At 58.2% G+C, this 19,731-nt stretch overlaps 1 protein-coding gene across 1 annotated transcript in view; it reads right to left on the bottom strand.

Moving 5' to 3' along the window:
* Nucleotides 1-12,532, bottom strand: part of NUDCD3 (NudC domain containing 3) — a 33,292-nt gene extending 20,760 nt beyond the window's left edge. The window contains exons 1-2 of the mRNA XM_064472748.1: nt 12,267-12,532; nt 8,355-8,659 (exon numbers count right to left, since the gene is read on the bottom strand). Of these exons, the coding sequence (XP_064328818.1) occupies nt 8,355-8,659; nt 12,267-12,464 (503 nt within the window). The 5' untranslated portion in view covers nt 12,465-12,532. The remainder of the gene's footprint in view (nt 1-8,354; nt 8,660-12,266) is intronic.
* Between the last annotated feature and the right edge of the window lie 7,199 nt (nt 12,533-19,731).

The following is a 19,731-nucleotide window of genomic DNA, read 5'->3' as shown; positions in this document are numbered from 1 at the left end:
GCCACCCTCCAGCTGTCAGTGCGCTCCAGCCCCGAGCACACCAGTGGCCCGGGGTGGGTCTGGGGCCCCTCCTGACCCTCAGGGCTTCTTCCAGCCCAGGTGTGTTTGGGTTGCTTGGGGAAAACACCCCAAATCCAGTTTGAAAGGTTGTCTTCACCCCTGGGGTGGAGAGAAGTTCATCGGTGGCTCCTCAGTTGCCCTCTACCCCAACCTCAGAGCTCCTGAGCACACGCCTCCAAGGCCGCAGCGCGCAGCTTTGGTGGTCCTGCTCTCAAAAAAAAAAAAGACCAAAAAACAGAAGCCAATGCCTTCCCCCTCACCCCTAAAGCTCAGGCACGCCCTGGCTAGGCCATGCAGCCCGGGGTCCAGCCTGTGGTGCCCACCGTCAGCTCCACAGGAAGGTCTCCTGCCTTCAGGAAGCCTCAGAGCTTTGATTCATTACGAGGATGTGACCAATGACCAGAACCAGAGCGCATCAAGACACCTTCCCCCTGTATCACATCATATCATCAAGCCCAGACGATGCTGTGGGGAGAGGGGGCCAAGGCTCCCCCATAGAAGATGCCCAACGTACCACCCACACAAGATGATGCCTTTGCTGCCTGACCCAGCAGCCAAACGGCCAATCCACCCAACCCACAGCAGCTGGAGTCCCACTGGTCCCACCATACAGGACCAAGATGCTCTGCCCGTCGCCCCATCAGGGGAAAGGCTTGCCCTTTTCCAAGCTCACGCTCTTCAGGGGAGCTTTTAGCCTTCCCTTTCGGTTTCCGAATTATTTACGGAGCCATTCGACAGAGCCAACTTACTGACATTCGGCGGGTTTAAATGCCACAGCCAGCTCGCAGGAGAGCTTCGGAGCATCATCACCAGAGGGTTAGGTTTCACTACTGCTGGGATATTTAGGTCAAGGACAGCAGGACACACAACTGTCCAGAAAAGTCCCTGGGATCTTTATTGTTTGCACAGAGCTTATACAACCTCAGGTTTCAGAGGTCTCCTCCGAGAGACCTACACACAGCCAAACTGGGCTGGATTCAATTATAGCTCCCCTGGAGAGAGGGGATAAGGCCAAAGAAGTCCAACAGGACTGAACTGTGGGAGCAGGCGACAAGGCAGCCCCTCAGACCCCCACAGCACCCGCTCGACCTGGCCCAATCTCTCCCGACACCTGATGGCACAACGGGGCCGTGCCGGGATCCGCTCGTGGTAGTTTTCCACATTACGCCGCTTCCTTTGGCGAATAACGTGATATTAAAACAAGCAAACAGATATTGCTTTTTTAAATAAGAATCAGGCACACGCTGTCCCTCGGCCTCCAGCCCTGGGATTTTCTGCTTGTTAAGAGAAAAATTTATAGGTTTTAATTTAGTTATTTTTGGTCCTGGGACCTAATTTTGGAGCTCAGTACCTTGGTAGGGCAACCAAAGCCCTAAGCGATTCAGTGCGTGACATGGGAACTGGGGCTCCGCTGCTGATCTCAGCAACCCAGCTGGAGGAGTCCGATTCCCCGCTGGAAAATTGGGCCCCAACCAATTCCTCGTCAGCTGCAAAAGGCTCGTTACGGTCAAGGGCTGCATCAGACAGAGGGCTGGAGGGATCTCATCCTCAGCTCAAGTGTTTCAGCTCTTTGAAAAGATGCTTCCCAAGCAGTTGAGTTTCAACCGCTATGGGAGAAGGTTTATGTATTAAAATAATTCTCCCAGCAGGACGCCACAGCCTCTCTCCATTGCAAGAAGAAAGACTCCGCTTGGCAGGGAGGACTTAAAGAGAAGTTCCTCCTCTTCCCCCCAGTATAACTTGGACACATCCCTCCTAGAAACCTGACACAACAGTACCACAAGCCCAGCGCTGCAGGTCCCGAGAGCGAAACAGCCTTTGTGTTACACAATGAGCCAAGGACGAACTGCCTTTCCTCTCCCAGGCGTGCCCAAGGAGGAGGGTCTGGCCAACACAGGGCTTTTGAGCAGCAAGGCTTGAACAAAGCTCCTGTTCCCAGCTGCCACGGGCTGCAGCTCCTGCCTGGAAAGCTGGTCAACAGTGCTGGGGAGCGCTGGGAGGGGAGGAAAAGGGTTTGAGTGATGCCAGTTGGCTGGGGGGGACCAGGTGGCTGGAAGAGGGTTTCCTGGCCCCACCGGGCCAGTGGAACAACCCATGAGCAAAGAAACAGGGTAGGAAGTGGAGAACCCTGATGGTTCAGACAGGCGCAGAGCACAGGGACGGCCCTTGCCATCCCAGCATTGGCAACGAGCAAAGGGGGATCGTATAGGACCAGGAGGAACACAAAGATGCTTAAGTGAGAAACAACCAAGCAAATGAGGACTCTTCAGCCTAAAAAAAGGTTGAAAGGAGGAAAACAGACATGGTAGGAAAACCCCACACAGGGCAGAGAAGGGAAATGGGAAACTGCTCGCTGCCTCTCCACCTGTGCAGACACAAGAGCCGCGTGTGGTGGCGCTGCACGGTGGTGGACCTGCCACAGGACGCTGCCGCGGAGGCCCCAGACACGCAAGGGCCGAAGTTCAGAGACAAAAGGAAAAAAAAATAATAATACACCAAGAGACATGAAAGACCAAGCGCTCGCTCTGGCTCAGAAAGCTGCTGAGCCACGATTTGCCGGCGGTGGGAAGAAAACACAGAGGAAGTATCACCGCACGCTCGTTCTGTTCTTCTTCTCTTCCCCAAGCGTCTGCCACTGATGGAGACAGGATACGGGGCCAGATGGAGCTCGGCTGTACCAGGTCAGGCCGTTCTCTGGAGGTCTGTCTGGCTGCTGCTCGTGACGGGCCTCGGCCGCGCCAGGGGAATTCCCTGCGCACAGCCCCGGGTGCCTTGCGGCACCCTCTGTGCAGCTCGTGTGCGTGAAAGGAATCAGAACCAGGACAGACTCTCCCTTAAATATGGATCAGGATCAGCTCTGTCTTTCTGGGTCAGGCTGGAAGAACAGCACAGACCCTGTGCTCCAGCGGTGAGCTCACCAGGAGAGCCCACAGGGACATCAGCAAAGGAAACCAGTTTAACTGGCTTCTGGTCTGGACAGGTCCCTAACAGAGCCTGCTGAACAGAAGCATCCGTGGGCTCCACTCCCTTCCCATGAGAGAAGAAAGCTTGCGGTAACACCACCTCGGAGTCAAACAATACTGGCCTCGAAGCCAGCAGTGTGCAGCGATAGCCTGTCCCCACAGCCCTGCTCCTCTGCTAAGGGTGGCCAGCAGTGAAATTCCCCTCCCCGGCACCCTGGGGACAACAAAGCCATGCCAAAAGCCCATCCTGCAAGGACCTTGCGATGAAAACAACTCATCTGGGCTTCCAGCAAAGCCAAGCCATTGCTAAGTCAAATTAGATCCACACGGGAGCCTCATAGAAATTTCCCAGAGTGCTGCCGGATCATCTCGGGGATGCTCCCCAGCATGCCCTGCAAAGGGTTAACCTGGAATGAAAGCGGCTGCTCTTGGGAGAGGAGAGAGCTGGAGTGTCAGAGGAGTCAGCTCACCAGATTAACACATTTCAGTTCAATTTTGCTCTGCTTCTCACTAGGGACAGTGAGCCGGAAAGTACACAAGTGATTTTTGTAGGTCACTGCCGAGCCCTGCCACCCGCTTACCGGGCCGGCGGAGCAGGTGGCCGGCCCCGAGGCAGAGCTCACCAGGACAGGGCGGTCCAGGCAGCCGAGGCTCTGCTGGGCTGCGAGGGCCAGGCCGGGGCACAGGCAACACTGCTGCCCGTTCATCCCCTTCCCCGGCACAACTGCCCTGCGTGTACAGGTGATGGGAGTCTCTTCCCCAGGTCACACATGGCAAAAGACTGGCAGGGGCTCCTTTGAGGCCCAACCGAGGCAGTGATGGAGCCGCAAACAGCCCCCTTCTTACCACAGTCCCTTCCTTCAGCCCTTTCTTCCCTCTCCACGCCCAAGGAGGTGCACAGCTGGGCCGTGGAGGGCATGAGGTTTTGTTCTGCGCTGGCTCACCGTGCCAAGTCCCCCGGCAGGAGCCACAAACCTTCCCCACGGATGAGGTGCTGCATGTCTGCCTCAGCCCACCTGGTGCTCACCAGTGCTTCATGTCCTGCTGGTCCCATTTCAAGCCCTGGGCACACCGTGCACAGCAAGGCAGCCCAAGCCACAGCTCCATGCCAGCCTGCTCCGACCCAACCTGCGTCCCTGTGTGGGCAGGGGAGTAGAGGGACCAGCAGCTCTCCACTGCCCAGGGGAAGGCAGGAACGAGGCTGGAGTCACCTGGGGGGAACCCTTCCCAAAGATCCTTCTCTGGGAGACCTCACCTGCCTGACAACCAAATGCCCTGCTGCTCTCCCAAGGTCCAAGACGGTCTCTAACAGAGCATCCCAAAGAGTCCAGAGCTGCCCCATCCTAAGCACGCCTGGCCAGAGCACCCGGATGAGACGCAAGGGCTGGACAGAGAAATATATGAAGGTGAGGCATTCACCATCATGCACATGCTTCCAGAGCTGCGGCTCTTAACCTCCTGCTACCACCTCTTGCCTGCGCATGGAGTAACCCCTGGGATGGGGCTCATGGGACTGGGGGAGGAGAGCATGGCCCTAGTTCATACTCAGAGAAAGAAGGGAGCAGAGGGAAGCCAGGAACCAGAGTCAGAAAGCACAAGCCAAGCACCCAGGCCAGGCTGCGCAGTGCCACACGTGGGCTGCCGGGCTCTATTTTAAATGCTGTGTGGCAAATATATGCAGGATGAAATCCAAGCTGGGGGAAGGGAAGGGTGCTGGGTGGCGGAGGTGTTCAAAATTAGGAGCTGAGCTCAGGCGAGGATGGCTTCCGGGACAGATGGGGGAAGAGCCGGAGCTGGGGCCTGCGCGAGATGTGCAGCTGCAACGCCAGCCCCGGCCGTGTGCTCCTGGGACGAGCAGCCCCGCAGTGGGGTGTGCCGGGGGGCACAGCCACCTCTGCTGCCCCAGCGAGGCAGGGAGAGCATGGGAGCCACGACGGCCAGGGAAGGTTGGCAAGGACGCCCAGGGCAGCTGCGAGCCAGGCCGAGGAGATGGCTTCTTCAGCAGCACGGAGACCTCCAGTCCCCCTCAGCACAGCTCCCGGCACGTGGATCACCCCAAAGGCACCCCAGTCCTCGGCATGTTTATGGGACAGCCTTCCAAGCAAAAGAGAACTGCAACACCTGTGTTTCACAGGCAGGGGAGGTGAGGGATGCAGGGAGACCTGCCCAAGCCCCTGGCAGAGCAAGGAAGCAAGCCCTCCTACCCTCCTCGCCTGCGGGTGATCCTCCCCACCTGCAAAGCCGGCTTGATTCCACTCTCTCCTTCCAGATCAACCCCAAAAAAGCTGCTACCATCTCACTGTGCTTTGCAAGATGCTCACGAACAGCGCCCCAGCACCCGGGTGCACAGCAAGGCTCTGATGGGAGCTGGCAGATCTGGGATGGTACCTGCCCTACATTCATGGAGCAGTCAGGTTGACAGAATGAGCGAGTTTTTATATAGATTTTGGTGGCAGCAGTTTTCTTCACCAGCGGCAGGGGGAGGAGGGAGGGAGAAGGAAAATATTTTCGTAAGCTCTTTTTTGCATTCTTGCTGCCGGAGTCGCACATAATTCATGCACCCCTCGTAACCAGGCTGGTGGCTCTGGGTTTTGCTCAGAAGGGGCTGTGCAGAATTAAGCAGCCAGTTAAATTATTAATAGTCTGTTGGGGGTGCCCAGGATGCCTGCTCCTGGCCCCGCTGCCTTTCGGGGGGGCTCCAGTGCCCCCCAGAGGCACAGAAACCAACTACAGCCATCTGACAAACTTGTTGGCCACTCTGCCCTACTTAGAGCCCACAGACACCCTGTTCTCCTGGCCTGGAAACCACCAGGCTGCGACGTGTCGCTGGACGGGTCCTCCTGCATCCAGTCTCACCCACCACACCCCCAAACTGGGCAGGCACCAAGGGGGCTGTAAGGGTTTTACCCCACCAGCCTGTTTGGGGCAGTCAGAGGAGGAGCAGGCAGGAATAGGAAAGGGAGAAAAGCTTGTCGGGCAGCACAGAAGCTGCAGGGGCGACTGTATTCAGCTGAAGGCACCTTCTTTTCATGGCTAGACTCGGGGGGGAGAGCTGCTACACAGGACTTTGAGTTGGATGCCACACGTGCAGGCTGCAAAATACCACCAGAGTGTCTGAAATCTGTCCGGAGCCTCCCTCCAGCTATGCCAGGACAGACACTCAAAGGGTGGAGGATGCGGTGGGCTTTGCACCTGGCTGGGCATGCAAGAACGGCTCTCCTCACCCGCAGCAGAAACTGTCCCCATCAGACACATCCTACCCCCGCAACAGTCCTCAGCTCCCTTCCTAATCCCTCCGGTTTCCTTCCCGCAGCCTTGACATCTGTTTTCAGGCAGTTAAATACCGCTCGCAACGGCCGCTGCCCCCTCAACAAAAGGCCCAACTCAAAACTTCTTGTGGCAGAACACAACAAATGAGGGCTGCAAGGGGGCACAAGCAGCCGGCGTCCACACCAGCACCAGCTCCCTCCTGCTCGTGGACTCGCAGGGGGCTCGCGTCTCTCCCTCTCCTTTCCGTTTAGGATAAAACCGGGCTGGAAACACACGGGTCAGCACTGTGGTCGTGCAGCCCGGCCGCAGAGACCTGCCAGCTCTAACAGGGCTTTTTTTGGCTCATTAATTTTGCGCTGGGAGAGGTGTCAGACTGACAGCCCCGAGGACAATCTTTCTTTCACAGGACAGCTCAGGCAGCAGAACGCAGCTTTTAAGGTGATTTCATTTTTGGTTTCTGGCTTATTTTTATCTTCTGGGATATGTGTCAGATCGGTTAAGTACAAGTCCTTCTCTTTCCCATTGGATCAAGTTACTTGGCCCTTTGTCCAGGCACGGCCGGCACCCTTCCCCTCCCACCCAACAGCTGCCATGCTCAGGCCCTCCTCTCTACCACTGCCTGGAGCCAAGGCTGCAGGCTCGCACTCTGCCACAGTCCTGCCACTTACCTTTCCACTGCCCCCATCCCTTCTACACACTGAGGGCAGGCAGCCCCAAAGTCCGGGCTCCGAAGCCTTTCTGCCCCTCGGGGCACCGGCCACCCCTGTCCTTCCAGGACTTGGGGCTCCCCCAGGAATGCCTGCTTCTCTCCAGTGGCTCACTCTCACCACTGATGTGCCTGAACCTGGCCCAGAGGACGGGGATCACTGTCCCACGCTGTCCTGCTCACCAAGCACCGACAAGACAGCGGGGACGGACTGCAGCGAAGCCCCACGTACAACCAGGAAAGCAGCGGTGGGCAGGTGCAGGGCAGAGCAGCCATTGTGTGGGGCTCTGACCACTGGAGGCACCGGGGGAGGAAGGAGGAGGCAGCGGCGGTCTGCCACGGCCTGCTCACAGCATCCCTTCCCGAGGCGAGGCAAAGCACCGACTCGGGCAGTGAGGAGACACGGGAGCTTGAAACTCAACGGCGTATGAGGGCGAGGCAGCTTTGCCTTGCTTGTGCTCAAGGTGAAGCCCCGGGAAGGACGAGCGAACCCTGCACAGGTAAGCGGTTCATAAAGGCCATGCTGGCCCACCAGAGCTCACCCCCCACTGCTCAGCAGGCAGAGCCGAGCTGGAAGAGTCACAGATACCCGGGAAGGACTTTGAAACAAGGACATTTTTGTAAAAACCAAGGCTGCATTTGAAAGCGACTGAGTCCAGCAAAAGAACACAGCTGAAGAGAAAACTCCTTGCAGCACCTGATTGATCTTCAAAGCTGGTCCTGCTCTGAGTAAAGGGCTGGGCCAGAGACCTCCAGAGGTCTCCGAACCCATTTTTTGCCATGTGTGTTTGATGCCACACCTGGCCTCACTGCCTGCCACGCAGCAAGGCCTGCCCGCACCAACTCACAGGTACTGCGGGTATCTCTGCAAGCTCCGAGCTGGCTGCGGCATGTCTCACAGCACGCCAGGGGAGCCCGACACTGAATTTCTGTGAGAAAAGAGTTACAGGATGGCAGCTGGGTTTTCCAGAGCTGCGACAGACAGGACCATCAGCCCACGAGTGCCGGAAAAGGGACGCTCCTCACCGCAGCCAGTGCAAGGAGAAGCCGCACGGACCAGCCCAGCTCTGTGGGGCTGCGCACAGGGACATGCCACCTTCCCTTCTCCAACCAGAAGGGCAGACACCAAACTACCCATAGGAGAACAAACCTCTGTCCTCCCATGGGGAATTACACCATGGCTCCAGCCGCAGGAGCCCACAAGGAAAATCCTCACATCCTCCTGAAGGGCTGAGGGCCTGCAGAGGAGGGCCGCCCCGCCCCAAAAAGGCCTGTACGGCAGGACAGTGAACATCACCTTCGTATTTTTTGCCTCCCCCCCTGCCAGGAGCACAAAGAAACTAAGAGATCCTTACGTGGGCAGTTCTGCTGGATGGGGCTCTGCCGGGGCAGCGGCCCCCAGGGGCTCTGCTGACGCAGGACTGGGGGCTGCATCCTGGGCTACGGCCGACTCCTGCATCCCTGCAGCTCCCCCAGCATCCGCCGCTGGAACGTCCTCTGCTGTTGTCTCTACCTCAACCTCCTGAGCTGCAGGGGGCAGTTTCACCCTCTCGGCGGCTGCGGCAGCCTCCTCCTCCTCCTTCTTCCTCAGCTTCGCCTCCAGCTCTTGGCGCCTCTTCTCATCATCCTGCCGGGCCATCCGCTCAAAGACTTTGAATGCCTGAAAGATAAAAAGCAAACCAGGTGGGTAGTCGAGCTGCCAAGCTCTGCCTAAGAAGCTGGGGGAGGAGGAGAGAAGCAGTGCACGGTTGGGGCACTGACTGCTGTCCCTCCCTCTCTGGAGGCCACACAGCCCCCACTCCCACCCAAGTGCTATTTGTCACTGTAAACACATGCTGGAAGGCAAGTGAGCCTTAAGCACAGCCCTCCCTTGCTTTCCGGGAATATTTCGGAGCCAGCTCCAGTGCTCCCAGTGGGAGACTGGCCTGTGGTGCTACTCAGTTGAGTCTTCCTCTGGGCAGAGGATGCGCAAAGCAAAGGGACGAGAACATGGCACAGGCAAGCACCAGGTATTGTCCCTGCTCCATTTGCTTCTTTCTTTGTGCTCAATTTTACTCCGCGTGAAGCCACAGAGCCCATCCCCAGCTCCTTCTCTCCAGCCAAAGCCCAAGCTCAAGCCAGCCCCGTGCAGATCGTGTGGAGCAAAGGCTTGAAACCACGTCCTTCCTCTGGGCCACAGCCAAGCGGGACGGGGGCGAGTCTTTTCTGCACTGCCCGCTGTGCCCTCCCTGTGCTCCAGCCCCTGTGGCTGCAGCTGCAAGGCCGCCCTGGCCAACACCTTTCTGGGGGATGAACGCTGCGGCTGCAGTGCTGCGCCTTCCTCGTGCCCAGGGCGCACATGAGCCCAGTGTCCTACTGACACTGCCCCGCTGCCCAGCAGTTTGGGCTCCGCGCTCCTCCCTCTGCAGCCTGAGACCTCCCTGGGCTCGCTGCTCGCCCGCAGAGTCCAGTGCCCTCCCATGGCAGGGGCCAATCCAGGGATGCAGGGACATTGGGCTGGGGGTGGCGAGGACCCCATCATGCTGCAGACCACCCCAGGGAGACAGAGGGGCAGGGATCTCCCATCTGTGCGCCTGTATCACCCCCACCACCTGCCAGGCCAGGGACGGGAAACTCGCCCACTCTGAGCGGATGAACATCCCAAATCCAGCCTTACTCCTGGTTTTATGAGCTGGTTTCCTCCCTGGTAATAAAGATTAATGACAGACCAGGAAAGCCCTGAGTCAGAGACCTCCAGCACTGCCCCAGCACTGAATCCAGTCCAGTCAGGTGGCAAAAACAGCAGGTCAGGGCTTTGGCCATCCCTCACACACAACTGAGGCAAGCCTGGTGCTGAGCTCAGCAGGCAGTTCACAGGCAGTGGAAGCAGAGACACATATCCTGGGAATAGTATAGGGATGCTGCCTGTGGAGTGATTACTGGGGGTGACCTTATTGAGGTTGAAATTATTGAGGCTAAAGTTATCTCCACAGTTCATAAAAGTTAACTTCCAGAGTGGAATGCAGTTGGCATGCTGGAAATCGGTTCAGTGATCGTCCCCTCAGCAACACCACCTGCACTCTTAGATGTTGGGAACACTGAGGGAGCTCAGTGTCCTAATCTAGGGGAGATAAGGGGAGGAGGGAGTGAAGCGAAGGCTTTGTGGCCAAGCTCATCCACAAATCACTGCAGATCCAGGGGCTGGATGGAACCATGGAACCGTGCCTGCACATCATGCCCCGGGGGTGAGCTTTGCTCATTATATCTCATTATAATACTAAAAGACACACCTCCACCCCAAAGCTACCCACCTCCAAGGTACAACCACCCCTCACCGAGCTGCACTCTGAATTTCTCTTAGTCTATACCTTGAAATCAATGCGAGGAATTCCTACACCCACCAGTAACGAAGGTCTCTATCACTTGAGCCACCCAAGCTCCACCTCAACATACAATAGTATAAAAATGCCTCCAAGAGAGAGGGATGTGAGGGAAGATCCCATCGCGCCTGCTGGGATCAGTCTGAGGGCTGAACCTCCCCCCCCCACAAAGGGATGCCTTTGGGCGAGACTCGAACACTTGGTTACACCTACTGATCCCCTGGGAAATCGAGAGAACAAGCTCGTTATTTTGTGTTTTGTGTTTCAGCGCTTTAGACTCACACATGCTTTGCAGACAGCGCATTTATCACCGGCAATCCGACACAGACCTGTACTTTTGTTGCTGCAATAAACCGCACTATTACTGGATCCAGCCGTGAGGCGTTACTGGGCACGACTGGGCTAAGAGTGACCGTCCTGTCAGTGCATCCCTCATGGGCTGACAGCGCTGAATTGGGGATCACTCAGAATCTAAGCCCAGCCGCCCCCAGCCTCTCTGACATCTTAGGACCAGCTGGATCACAAGGGGGTTCATTTTCTGCCAAACTTCTTCACCTATTAATGCAGCACTGCCCAGTTGTGTAGGGATGGGGTCAGAAGGACCAAGGCGCAGCCGGAGCTGGATGTGGCGAGGGGCACAAAGAATAACAAGAAAGGCTTCTAAAGTACGTCAGCCAGAAAAGGAAACTCAAAGAAAGCGTTCCCCCCCAGTGAACAAGAATGGTGGCCTACTATCGACAGACAAGGAGAGGACTGAGGGACTCAACAACTTTTTTGCCTCAGTCTTCATGGTCACCTCTCTCAGTCCTCCCAAGCCGATGGACCGCAGGACGGAGACCAGGGGGGTAAAGCCCCTCCCACTGTAAGAGAAGCTCAGGTTTGTGATGGCCTGAGGAGCCTGGACATACACGAGTCTGTGGGACCTGATGAGATGCACCCCAGGGTCCTGAGGGAACTGGCTGATGTAGCTGCCAAGCCACTCTCCATGAGACATGAGAAGTCAATGGCAGCCAGGTGAAGTCCCTGGGGACTGGAAGAAGGGAAACATTGAGCCCATCTTTAAAAAGGGTAGAAAGGAGGACCCGGGGAACCACCGTCCTGTCAGCCTCACCTCTGTGCTGGGGAAGATCATGGAACAGATCCTCCTAGAAGCTGTGCTAAGGCACACAGGGGACAGGGAGGTGATTCAAGGCAGCCAGCACGGCTTCACCAAGGGGAAGTCCTGCCTGACCAACCAAGTGGCCTTCCGTGACATTTGTTTTTATTTTTCCTGCTCACTGCGGGGGGTTGGACTAGATAGCCTCTAAAGGTCCCTTCTAACCCAATGCATTCTATGATTCTATGAGCAGAGCCCAAACCAGCTCCCCATGTGGCTCCCAGGGCTCTCACCTGCCCTCAGCCACTCTCCAGGTACCCCGGGCTCCCGCGGCAGCCCCCCAGGAGCCCAGCCTGCCCCTTGAGCCGGCCGCAGCCAAGGTCCAAGAGGGTCATTGCACCCGAGCTCTTTCTGCAGGGGTCCCACAGTCCCCGCCTGCCCCCGGGGCTCCTGGTCCTTTTACAAGGGTGACACTTCTTCCCACCCCTCGCCCAACGGGCCAGAACACCTCCTGCCTCCTCCTCCTCCCCGCACAGAGCCGGTTACCCGGGGGCCGCTGTGCTGCCCGACCCCGGTCCGCGGGTCTCCACCGCGGCCGTCCCAGAGCACCAGTCGCCCCGCGGGCAGACACCCGCCCCGCCGCGCCCCGGCGAGAACAAACGCGGCCGGTGAGGCCCGGCGAGAGGGACACAACGTCCGCCCCCGCCCCGCCAGCGCGGCCCGGCCTGACACCTCCACGCCCGCCGAGGGCCACCGGCCCCGGGAGAGCCGCAGGGCCGGGGGTGCGGCGTGCCCGGGCGCCCCGCCGGTACCTGGAGTGCCATGGCCTGCGCCGCGCCGGGGGGGAAGCCCAGGCGGTCCCCGGGCCGCAAGAGGAGACGGTAAAAGTCGGTCTTGCGGTAGAGGAAGCCGAAGAGGATGCGCAGGAACTCCTCCACGTTCCCGACGTGCTGCAGGATCCCCAGCAGCGCCTGGTCGTACATGTCGGTGAGCGCGGCCGCGGCCTCCATGGCGGCTCCGGGACCGCTGTCACGGCAACCGCGCCAGGCCGCGCTTCCGGTCCGACTCCCGCCGACCCCTGTACTTCCGGTGTCCCCACCCGCGCCTCGGCCCGCCCGGAACCCGCGCCGCGCCGTTCCGGCCGTCCCACGGGTACCCTCCGCCCTGCTGCGGTTCCCAGGGGACCCCCAGCCCCCCAGAAGTGGCAGCGACACCCCTTTCCCCACAGTAGTGCCAACTGGACACGCCCCTCCCCGCCCCGCTGTGGTACCCAGGGGCCCCCCAGCCCCTCCAAGAAAAGCAGTGGTACACCCCCACACTTCAATACCCAGGGGACCCCCAGACCCCAGTGGCACCAGTGGGCCTCCCTGCTGTGCTCCAGTGCCCGGGGGACCCCCAGCCCCCCAAGAGTGGCAGTGGGACCCCTGCCCTGCTGTGGCACCTACCACCCCCACAGCTCCACTGCAGCCAGCCGGAGGAACATGGGGACACGTCCTGGCCTCGTGCAGGGTGGCCCCAGCACAGGGTCCTCGTGGGGCACAGCACCCCACATCCTGTGCACCGTCACCCCACAGCAGGGAAAGCCCAGCCCCACAGTGGCCGCTGTGACCTCTGGGGCTGTGGGGGGCCCAGTGTCCCAGGAGCGTGGGGGTGCTTCACTTCCCACCCCATCGGAGAGTGCTTCACAACCCCCCCCCGCAGGGGGGGCAGATCCCCCAGCATGAGCCCTGCACCCCATCACCATCTGCCCATTGCCAGCATCCCCCTGTCCTGGTCCCCCCACAGCTCCGCCCCTCTCTTTGGCCTAACGCCCATGTCCCCATGCGCCCCCATGTCCCAGCCACCCCCTCCCCGTTCCCCCATGCCCCCCATTCCTGCCCAGATCTCCCCACCTCCCTAGCCACCCCGTCCCCATTCCCGTGCCCCATCCACCTTGTCCCCGTGTCCCGTTATGGTCTGTTTGCACCTCTCAAATTTACAGGAGAACCTGTTATCCTGAAAAGCAGGTCCGTTCGCCCACTGTGCAAAAAGCAAACTGCACACGGAGCGGAGGTGTTTTATTTAATTAATTTTTGAGCAAAGGTTGGTGCTAATGGTAACCCACAAAGCCAGCACCCCGCACCGAGACACTACAGGCATTTACACAGTTAAATGTGTCGGTCACAGCCAATGTTCACACGCCTCAGCTAGTAATTGGTTAATTTCTTTCTCACTTGGATGTAAAGGTACAGGTCACTTTTGATTTACCACATATGCTCAGAGAGGAGGGTGGTTCCTGGCCTATGGGCCTGATTTTTAGTATTATAATGAGGATAGTTCCCCTAACAGGCTCTTTGTTTTAGTTCTTATCAACATCCCAATTGTTATTCTCCTTCACTACACACTTTATCACCCCATTCTTAGTGTCTTCTGAGGTGGGTTGTTTGCTTTGATCAGTCTCTCAGCTCTCCTCAGGGACAGATTCATAAAACAAGTACTTCCCTATTCTCAGTTCCCATCTCTGGCCCTCAACTGTTTTGCCAGGCTCACGAAGTTCATTGATACAGCTTAGCGGAAAATTCCAAAAATTCCATTTTCTTCAGGATATCAAACCTACTCTGTAAATTAAACTTAATTTATGAGCTCTTTAGGAAAGAAGACAAACACACAAACGAGGGCTCCATCCCCTCTGCACAGACTCATCCAACTTGTGAGCTCACTAATGCATCACTCATGTCATGAGTTTCTCACCTGCAAGTTCTCTAATTCGCGACTCATAACTCCTCTGCTCCTATGAAGTGGGAGAGGGTGAGAGCACTCATCCCTCCTCCTCCTCCAGTGTGGGCATCCCCTGCATCACACTGGGAGGCAGGAGAGCTTCAGCAGTCCGGCTGCTGCTGGATCCCCTTCCAATGCTCACGTCAGGTAAGCTGACATGTCATACCTTCCAACCTTGGATGGTTGGTCTGCCCCACTTCATGGAGACGGTGGCTTCTGCAGAAGCTGCTGGGCAACCGATACGGAAGAATGCTGGCTGCAGGAGAGCCTTCAGGGAACCCTTCAGGGGATTCTTCAGGGGATTCTTCAGGGGACTCTTCAGGGGACCCTCAGGGGACTCTCCATAGGGGTCTCCATTGGAGTCTCCTCTGAACTCTCTGTGGGACTCTCTGGAGAATTCTCCTTTGAAGTCTCTGGAGGACTCTCCTGAGAAGGGTCCCGTGGGCTCCCTGGCAGCTTGGTAGGGAGGATTGCTGCCTCCCAGTGCTGCTGCTGCCACTTGGCCCTCAGGCAGTCACCCTCTGCCCCATACTCTGAAAAGTCGGGTCCTGGTTGAAGAAGGCAGCGCTGTTATGGACGTTGGGGACATCGGGGATGTCGGGGATGGTGCCCTTGCTGTCTGCGTTGTTGAGCCAGGCAAACATTGGTGATGTCCATAGGGCATGACTGCTGGTCCTGCGCCTGCAGATTGTCCCCTGGGAGCTCAGGAAAGCCCCCGATGGCTTCTCGGCACTGCCGGGCAGGGTGTGGAGCATGGGGGGGGCCATGCACCCAATGCCGAGCCATGGGGTGGTGAGGTGGCAGGGGGCCAGGGTGGTGAAGCTCCCACTGGACACCTCCGATGCCATTGGCAGCCAGAGAAGGAACCTCTGTGTTGGGGGAAGCAAAGAGGGATGGTGGGGTGAGATATTGATGGGCAGAGCTGGGTGGGGGTTACCTGGAGGGCAGGAGCACCACGAGGAGTGGGAGTCTGCTGTTGTACCTGCCATGGCCCTTGGTCAGTGTGGGGTTTGTCTAGGGCAAACAGCATTCTGCAGTGTCTGTCCCCATGGCAAGCATGGTGGTTTGTTTTTTTCATCCCACAACAACTTCCTATCTAGAATAGAACAGAATATTTCAGTTGGAAGGGACCTACAACAGTCATCTAGTCCAACTGCCTGACCTCTTCAGGGATGACCAAGGGTTAAACCATGTTATTAAGGGTATTGTCCAAATGCCTCTTAAACCCTGACAGGCTTGGGGCATCGACCGCCTCTCCCAGAAGCCTGTTCCAGGGTTTGACCACCCTCTCCGTAAAGAAATGTTTCCTTATGTCAAGTCTGACCCCCTCTTCTGCAGTTTTGCACCATTCCCAAGTGTCCTGTCCCTGGACCCCAGGGAGAAGAGAGCAGCACCTCCCTCTCCACGTTCCCTCCTCATACTCCAGGTGAGGCCACACCAACACTGGATCCAGTGGGATAATCCCCTCTCTTGACCTCTGGCTTTGCGGTTTGCCCTCTCGGTTGCCAGGGCACACAGCTGGCTCCTCTTGACCCTGCTGCCAACCAGCACCCCCACATCCCTTGCTGCAGGGCTGCTCTCCAGCCACTCCTCTCCCCATTTAGCCTTGTGCCTGGCATTACTCCATCCCAGGTGCAGAATCCGCTGTTTGTTCTTGTTCCATTTCATACTGTTGATGAATGCCCAATGTCCCCATCTATCTGGATCCTTCTGCAAGGTCGGTCAAGAGAATCAACAGCAACTACGAGTTTGGCATCATCAGCAAACATGCTAATGGGGTGCTCAATTCCCGCATCCAGATGACGGATCAAAATACTGAACAGCACTGGCCCTAGGACCAAGCCCTGAGGAACCCCGCTGCTGACCGTCCCCCAGCCAGATGTACCCCGTTCCCTGCAGCCCTCCAGCCAGTTCTTCACCCAGCGCCCCATGAAGCCGCTCATCCCGCAGGTGGACGACTTGTCAAGATGTGCTGAGGGACAGGGTCAGAAGCCTGACTGAAATCCAGAAACACTCCATCCACCTCCTTCCCCTCACCCCCTGGGCGGGGGACCTCCTAGAAGGGTGCTATACATGGATTAAGCAGGACTTTCCCTTTGTGAGCCAGTGTCGGCTGTGCCTGATGGTGGCATTATCCTTTAAATGCCTTTCTGTAGCACCCAGTCCAATCGTACAATGACTCATTGGTTCCCTCCCCATGATGGGTCACCACCCCATGATGCGTCCCCTTCCCACAGTGTGTTCCCTGGGAGGAACACAGGAACGTTGTCAGGGTACGTAGAGATGCAATGAGGAAGGCCAAGGCCCACTTGGAACTCAATCTGTCAAGGGCTGTCAGGGATAACAAGATGGGCTTCTTCAAATCCATCAGCAGTAAAAGGAAGACTGGGGACACAGTGGGGCCACTGCTGAAGAAGGAAGGGGCCCTGGTGACCCAGGATACAAAGGCAGAGTTACTGAATGTCTTCTTTGCTCCAGTCACAAGACAAGAAGGTTGCCAGAAGCAGTCAGCATGGATTCATCAAGGGAAGATCATGCCTGACCAACCTGACAGCCTTCTGTGATGGCGTGACGGGCTGGGTTGACGAAGGGAGAGCAAGTGGGTGTTGTCTATCTCGACTTCAGCCAGGCGTTCGACGCTGTCTCCCATGACACCCTCACGGGCAAGCTCGGGAAATGCGGGCTGGATGAGAGGGCAGTGGGGCGGGATGAGACCCGGCTGAAAGGCCGAGCCCGGAGGGTCGTGATCAGCGGGGCAGGGTCTGGCTGGAGGCCCGTTGCTAGCGGGGTTCCCCACGTCCCTCCGCACAATGTGACACCTCCCCGCCACGATGCGACCCCTCCCCACCATCTCCCACCCGACGGCGGAGCTGACCCCCGTTTCCCCTGCGGGGGGGGCGGACTCTGCCCCTCCCCGACTCGCGCCCCGCGGGGGCGGGGCCGGGCCGGGCCGGGGGCGGGGCGGGGCCGGGGCCGGGGGCGGGCCCGGAGTGGTGGCGCCCTCTCCTCATCGCCAGGCGGCGCCACGCCCCCAGCCGCGGCGCCGCGCGGGGCGGGGCCTCCCCTCCGGGGGCGGGGCCGGCGGGGCGCCGGGGGGGGGGGGCGGGCGGCGGAGGCGGAGGCGGCGCTGGGTGGGGCCGCCGTGGCGGGGGTGGGGCGGGGCGGGGCGGGGTCGGGCGGGGCAGGGCGGGGCCGCGGGGCCACCCTGCTGGCACACTGCCGCTGCCCGGTGTGTTGCCTCCCCGCCCCGGGGGGATGGGCTGGTCCTGAGTGGGGGTCCCCAGGGCTCGGTGCTGGGGCCAGTGGGCGAGGGGATCGAGGGCCCCCTCAGTGACTTTGCAGATGGCACCAAGTTGGGCGTGAGTGTCGACCTGCCGGAGGGCAGGAGGGCTCTGCAGGGGCACCTGGGCAGGCTGGATCCATGGGCCAAGGATAACTGTGTGAGGTTTAACAAGGCCCAGTGCCGGGCCCTGCCCTCGGGTCACACCCAGGCAGCGCCCCAGGCCCGGGGCAGAGGGGCTGGGAAGTGCCCGGCTGGGCACTGGGCACAGGCCTTTCCACCGTGCAGCGTAGCTGCTGCAAGGAAACTCTCCTATGTGTGGCTTTTGCTGCCAGCAGCCCTCCCTTAGCATGAACAAGAGCTGCACGGTTGTGCTGCAAGACTTGCCCTGGTCTGGCACCCTTTCCCCAGGCCGCTGGGAAGGGAACCCCAGCCAAGAGAGGTGCTTGACTTGAGCCAAGGCAGCTCTTCTCTGGCCTCCTCCGTAGCCAGGAGTGCAAGCAAGGAGCACTATGGAAAGCTTGCGTTGGGGCTCTTTGGAAAGCCTTTGGTCCCTTCAGACCTCAACTGTTCTGTGATTCAGTGACTGCCCAGAGCAGGGAATCTGACCTCAGGAGGTGCCTTCACCGCAAATTCTTTGCCTTTCTCTGCAGACGTGTTCCTGCGGGCCCAGTCAGCCCCAAGGCGCTGTTTCTGAGGAGTCTGTGAGCAAAGCCAAGAGAAGGGATCAGGTAACCAGCTCCCAGGCCGGCATGGTTTGAGCACACGCTGGGCTGCGTCTTCCTGACACAACCTTCCTCATCAAAGGAAAACAAGCTGGATCCCTAAGCATAGCACTGAAATGAAGCCTGGAAGAGGAAATGGGTAGGAAACCTGTTCTGTGGATCACTGTCTCTGCAATATAAAATGGTCTACCCATCAGTGTCACTACACCTGCGTAACGTCACCCGTGTGTCGTCACCCGCCTTCTTCCTGTCCAGCTGCACATGGAATCACAGAATAATGGGGTAGCTGAGGTTGGAAGGGTCCTCTGGAGGTCGTCTGGTCCAAACCCTCTGCTCAGGCAGGGCCACCTAGAGCTGGCTGCCCAGGGCTTTTGAATACCTCCAAGGATGGAGACTCCATCCAAGGATGGAGACTCCACAGTCTCTCTGGGTAACCTGTTCCAGCAAAACTACTGGAAATGCATGTGGTGAAAACCTGTGCCTTTCCTTTTAACTGGCTCCTGGGCATTTTCACTTGACTCCCTGTTTACTGGATGAGAAAAGAGCATCAGATGAGAGCAGAAGCGGTACATGATACAGAATGATGTAATGATGGTGTCAGGTGTAGAAAAACAGCTCTCTGGATACGGAGTCTTGAAAGAGCCCTTCAGACATGCTCCTTCAATTACTTCTGCGGGCTCTTCCTTTCAGTCTAGCAAATGACTCCATCCTCTTTTTGCACCGCACTTGTCTCATGCTCGCCTGCCTATGTAACTGTGAGGGAAGGGTTGAGAAGAATCACAGAATCCCAGGCTGGAAGGGACCTCAGGGATCATCTAGTCCAACCTTTCTGGGAAGAGCACAGCCTAGACAAGATGGCCCAGCACCCTGTCCAGGTGACTCTTGAACGTGTCCAATGTGGCTGAGTCAACCCCTGCCCTGGGGAGATTATTCCAGTGGTGACTGTCCTCACTGTGAAAAATTTCCCTCTCGTGTCCAATCGGAATCTCCCCAAGAGCAACTTGTGTCCATCCCCCTTGTCCTCTCCATGGGACTCTGTGTAAAAAGGGAGTCTCCATCTTCTTTGCAGCTACCCCTTAAGTCCTGGTACACGGTGATGAGATCCCCTCTGAGCCTCCTTTTCTCAAGGCTGAACAAACCCAGCTCTCCCAGCCTATCCTCGTATGGCAGCTTCCCAGTCCTCTGATCATCCTGGTGGCCCCTCTCTGGGCCCCTTCCAGCCTGGACACATCGTTTTTGTACAGCAGGGACCAGAACTGGACACAGCGCTCCAGGTGTGGCCTGACCAGCGCTGAGCAGAGCGGGATAATGACTTCTTTCTCTCTGCTGGTGATGCCCTTGTTGATGCAACCCAGCAGCCTGTTGGCCTTCTTGGCCGCAGCAGCCACTGTTGGCTCATGTTGAGCTTCCTGCCCACCAGGACCCCCAGGTCCCTTCCCACAGAGCTGCTCTCCAGCCAGGTGGACAAAAGCACAGAAGAGGTGCCAGGTGGACAAAAGCACAGAAGAGGTGGCA

The sequence above is a fragment of the Phalacrocorax carbo genome, chromosome 24 (assembly GCF_963921805.1).
Source record: "Phalacrocorax carbo chromosome 24, bPhaCar2.1, whole genome shotgun sequence".
NCBI classification, from domain to species: domain Eukaryota; kingdom Metazoa; phylum Chordata; class Aves; order Suliformes; family Phalacrocoracidae; genus Phalacrocorax; species Phalacrocorax carbo.
This window is presented reverse-complemented; position numbering and strand designations above follow the sequence as displayed.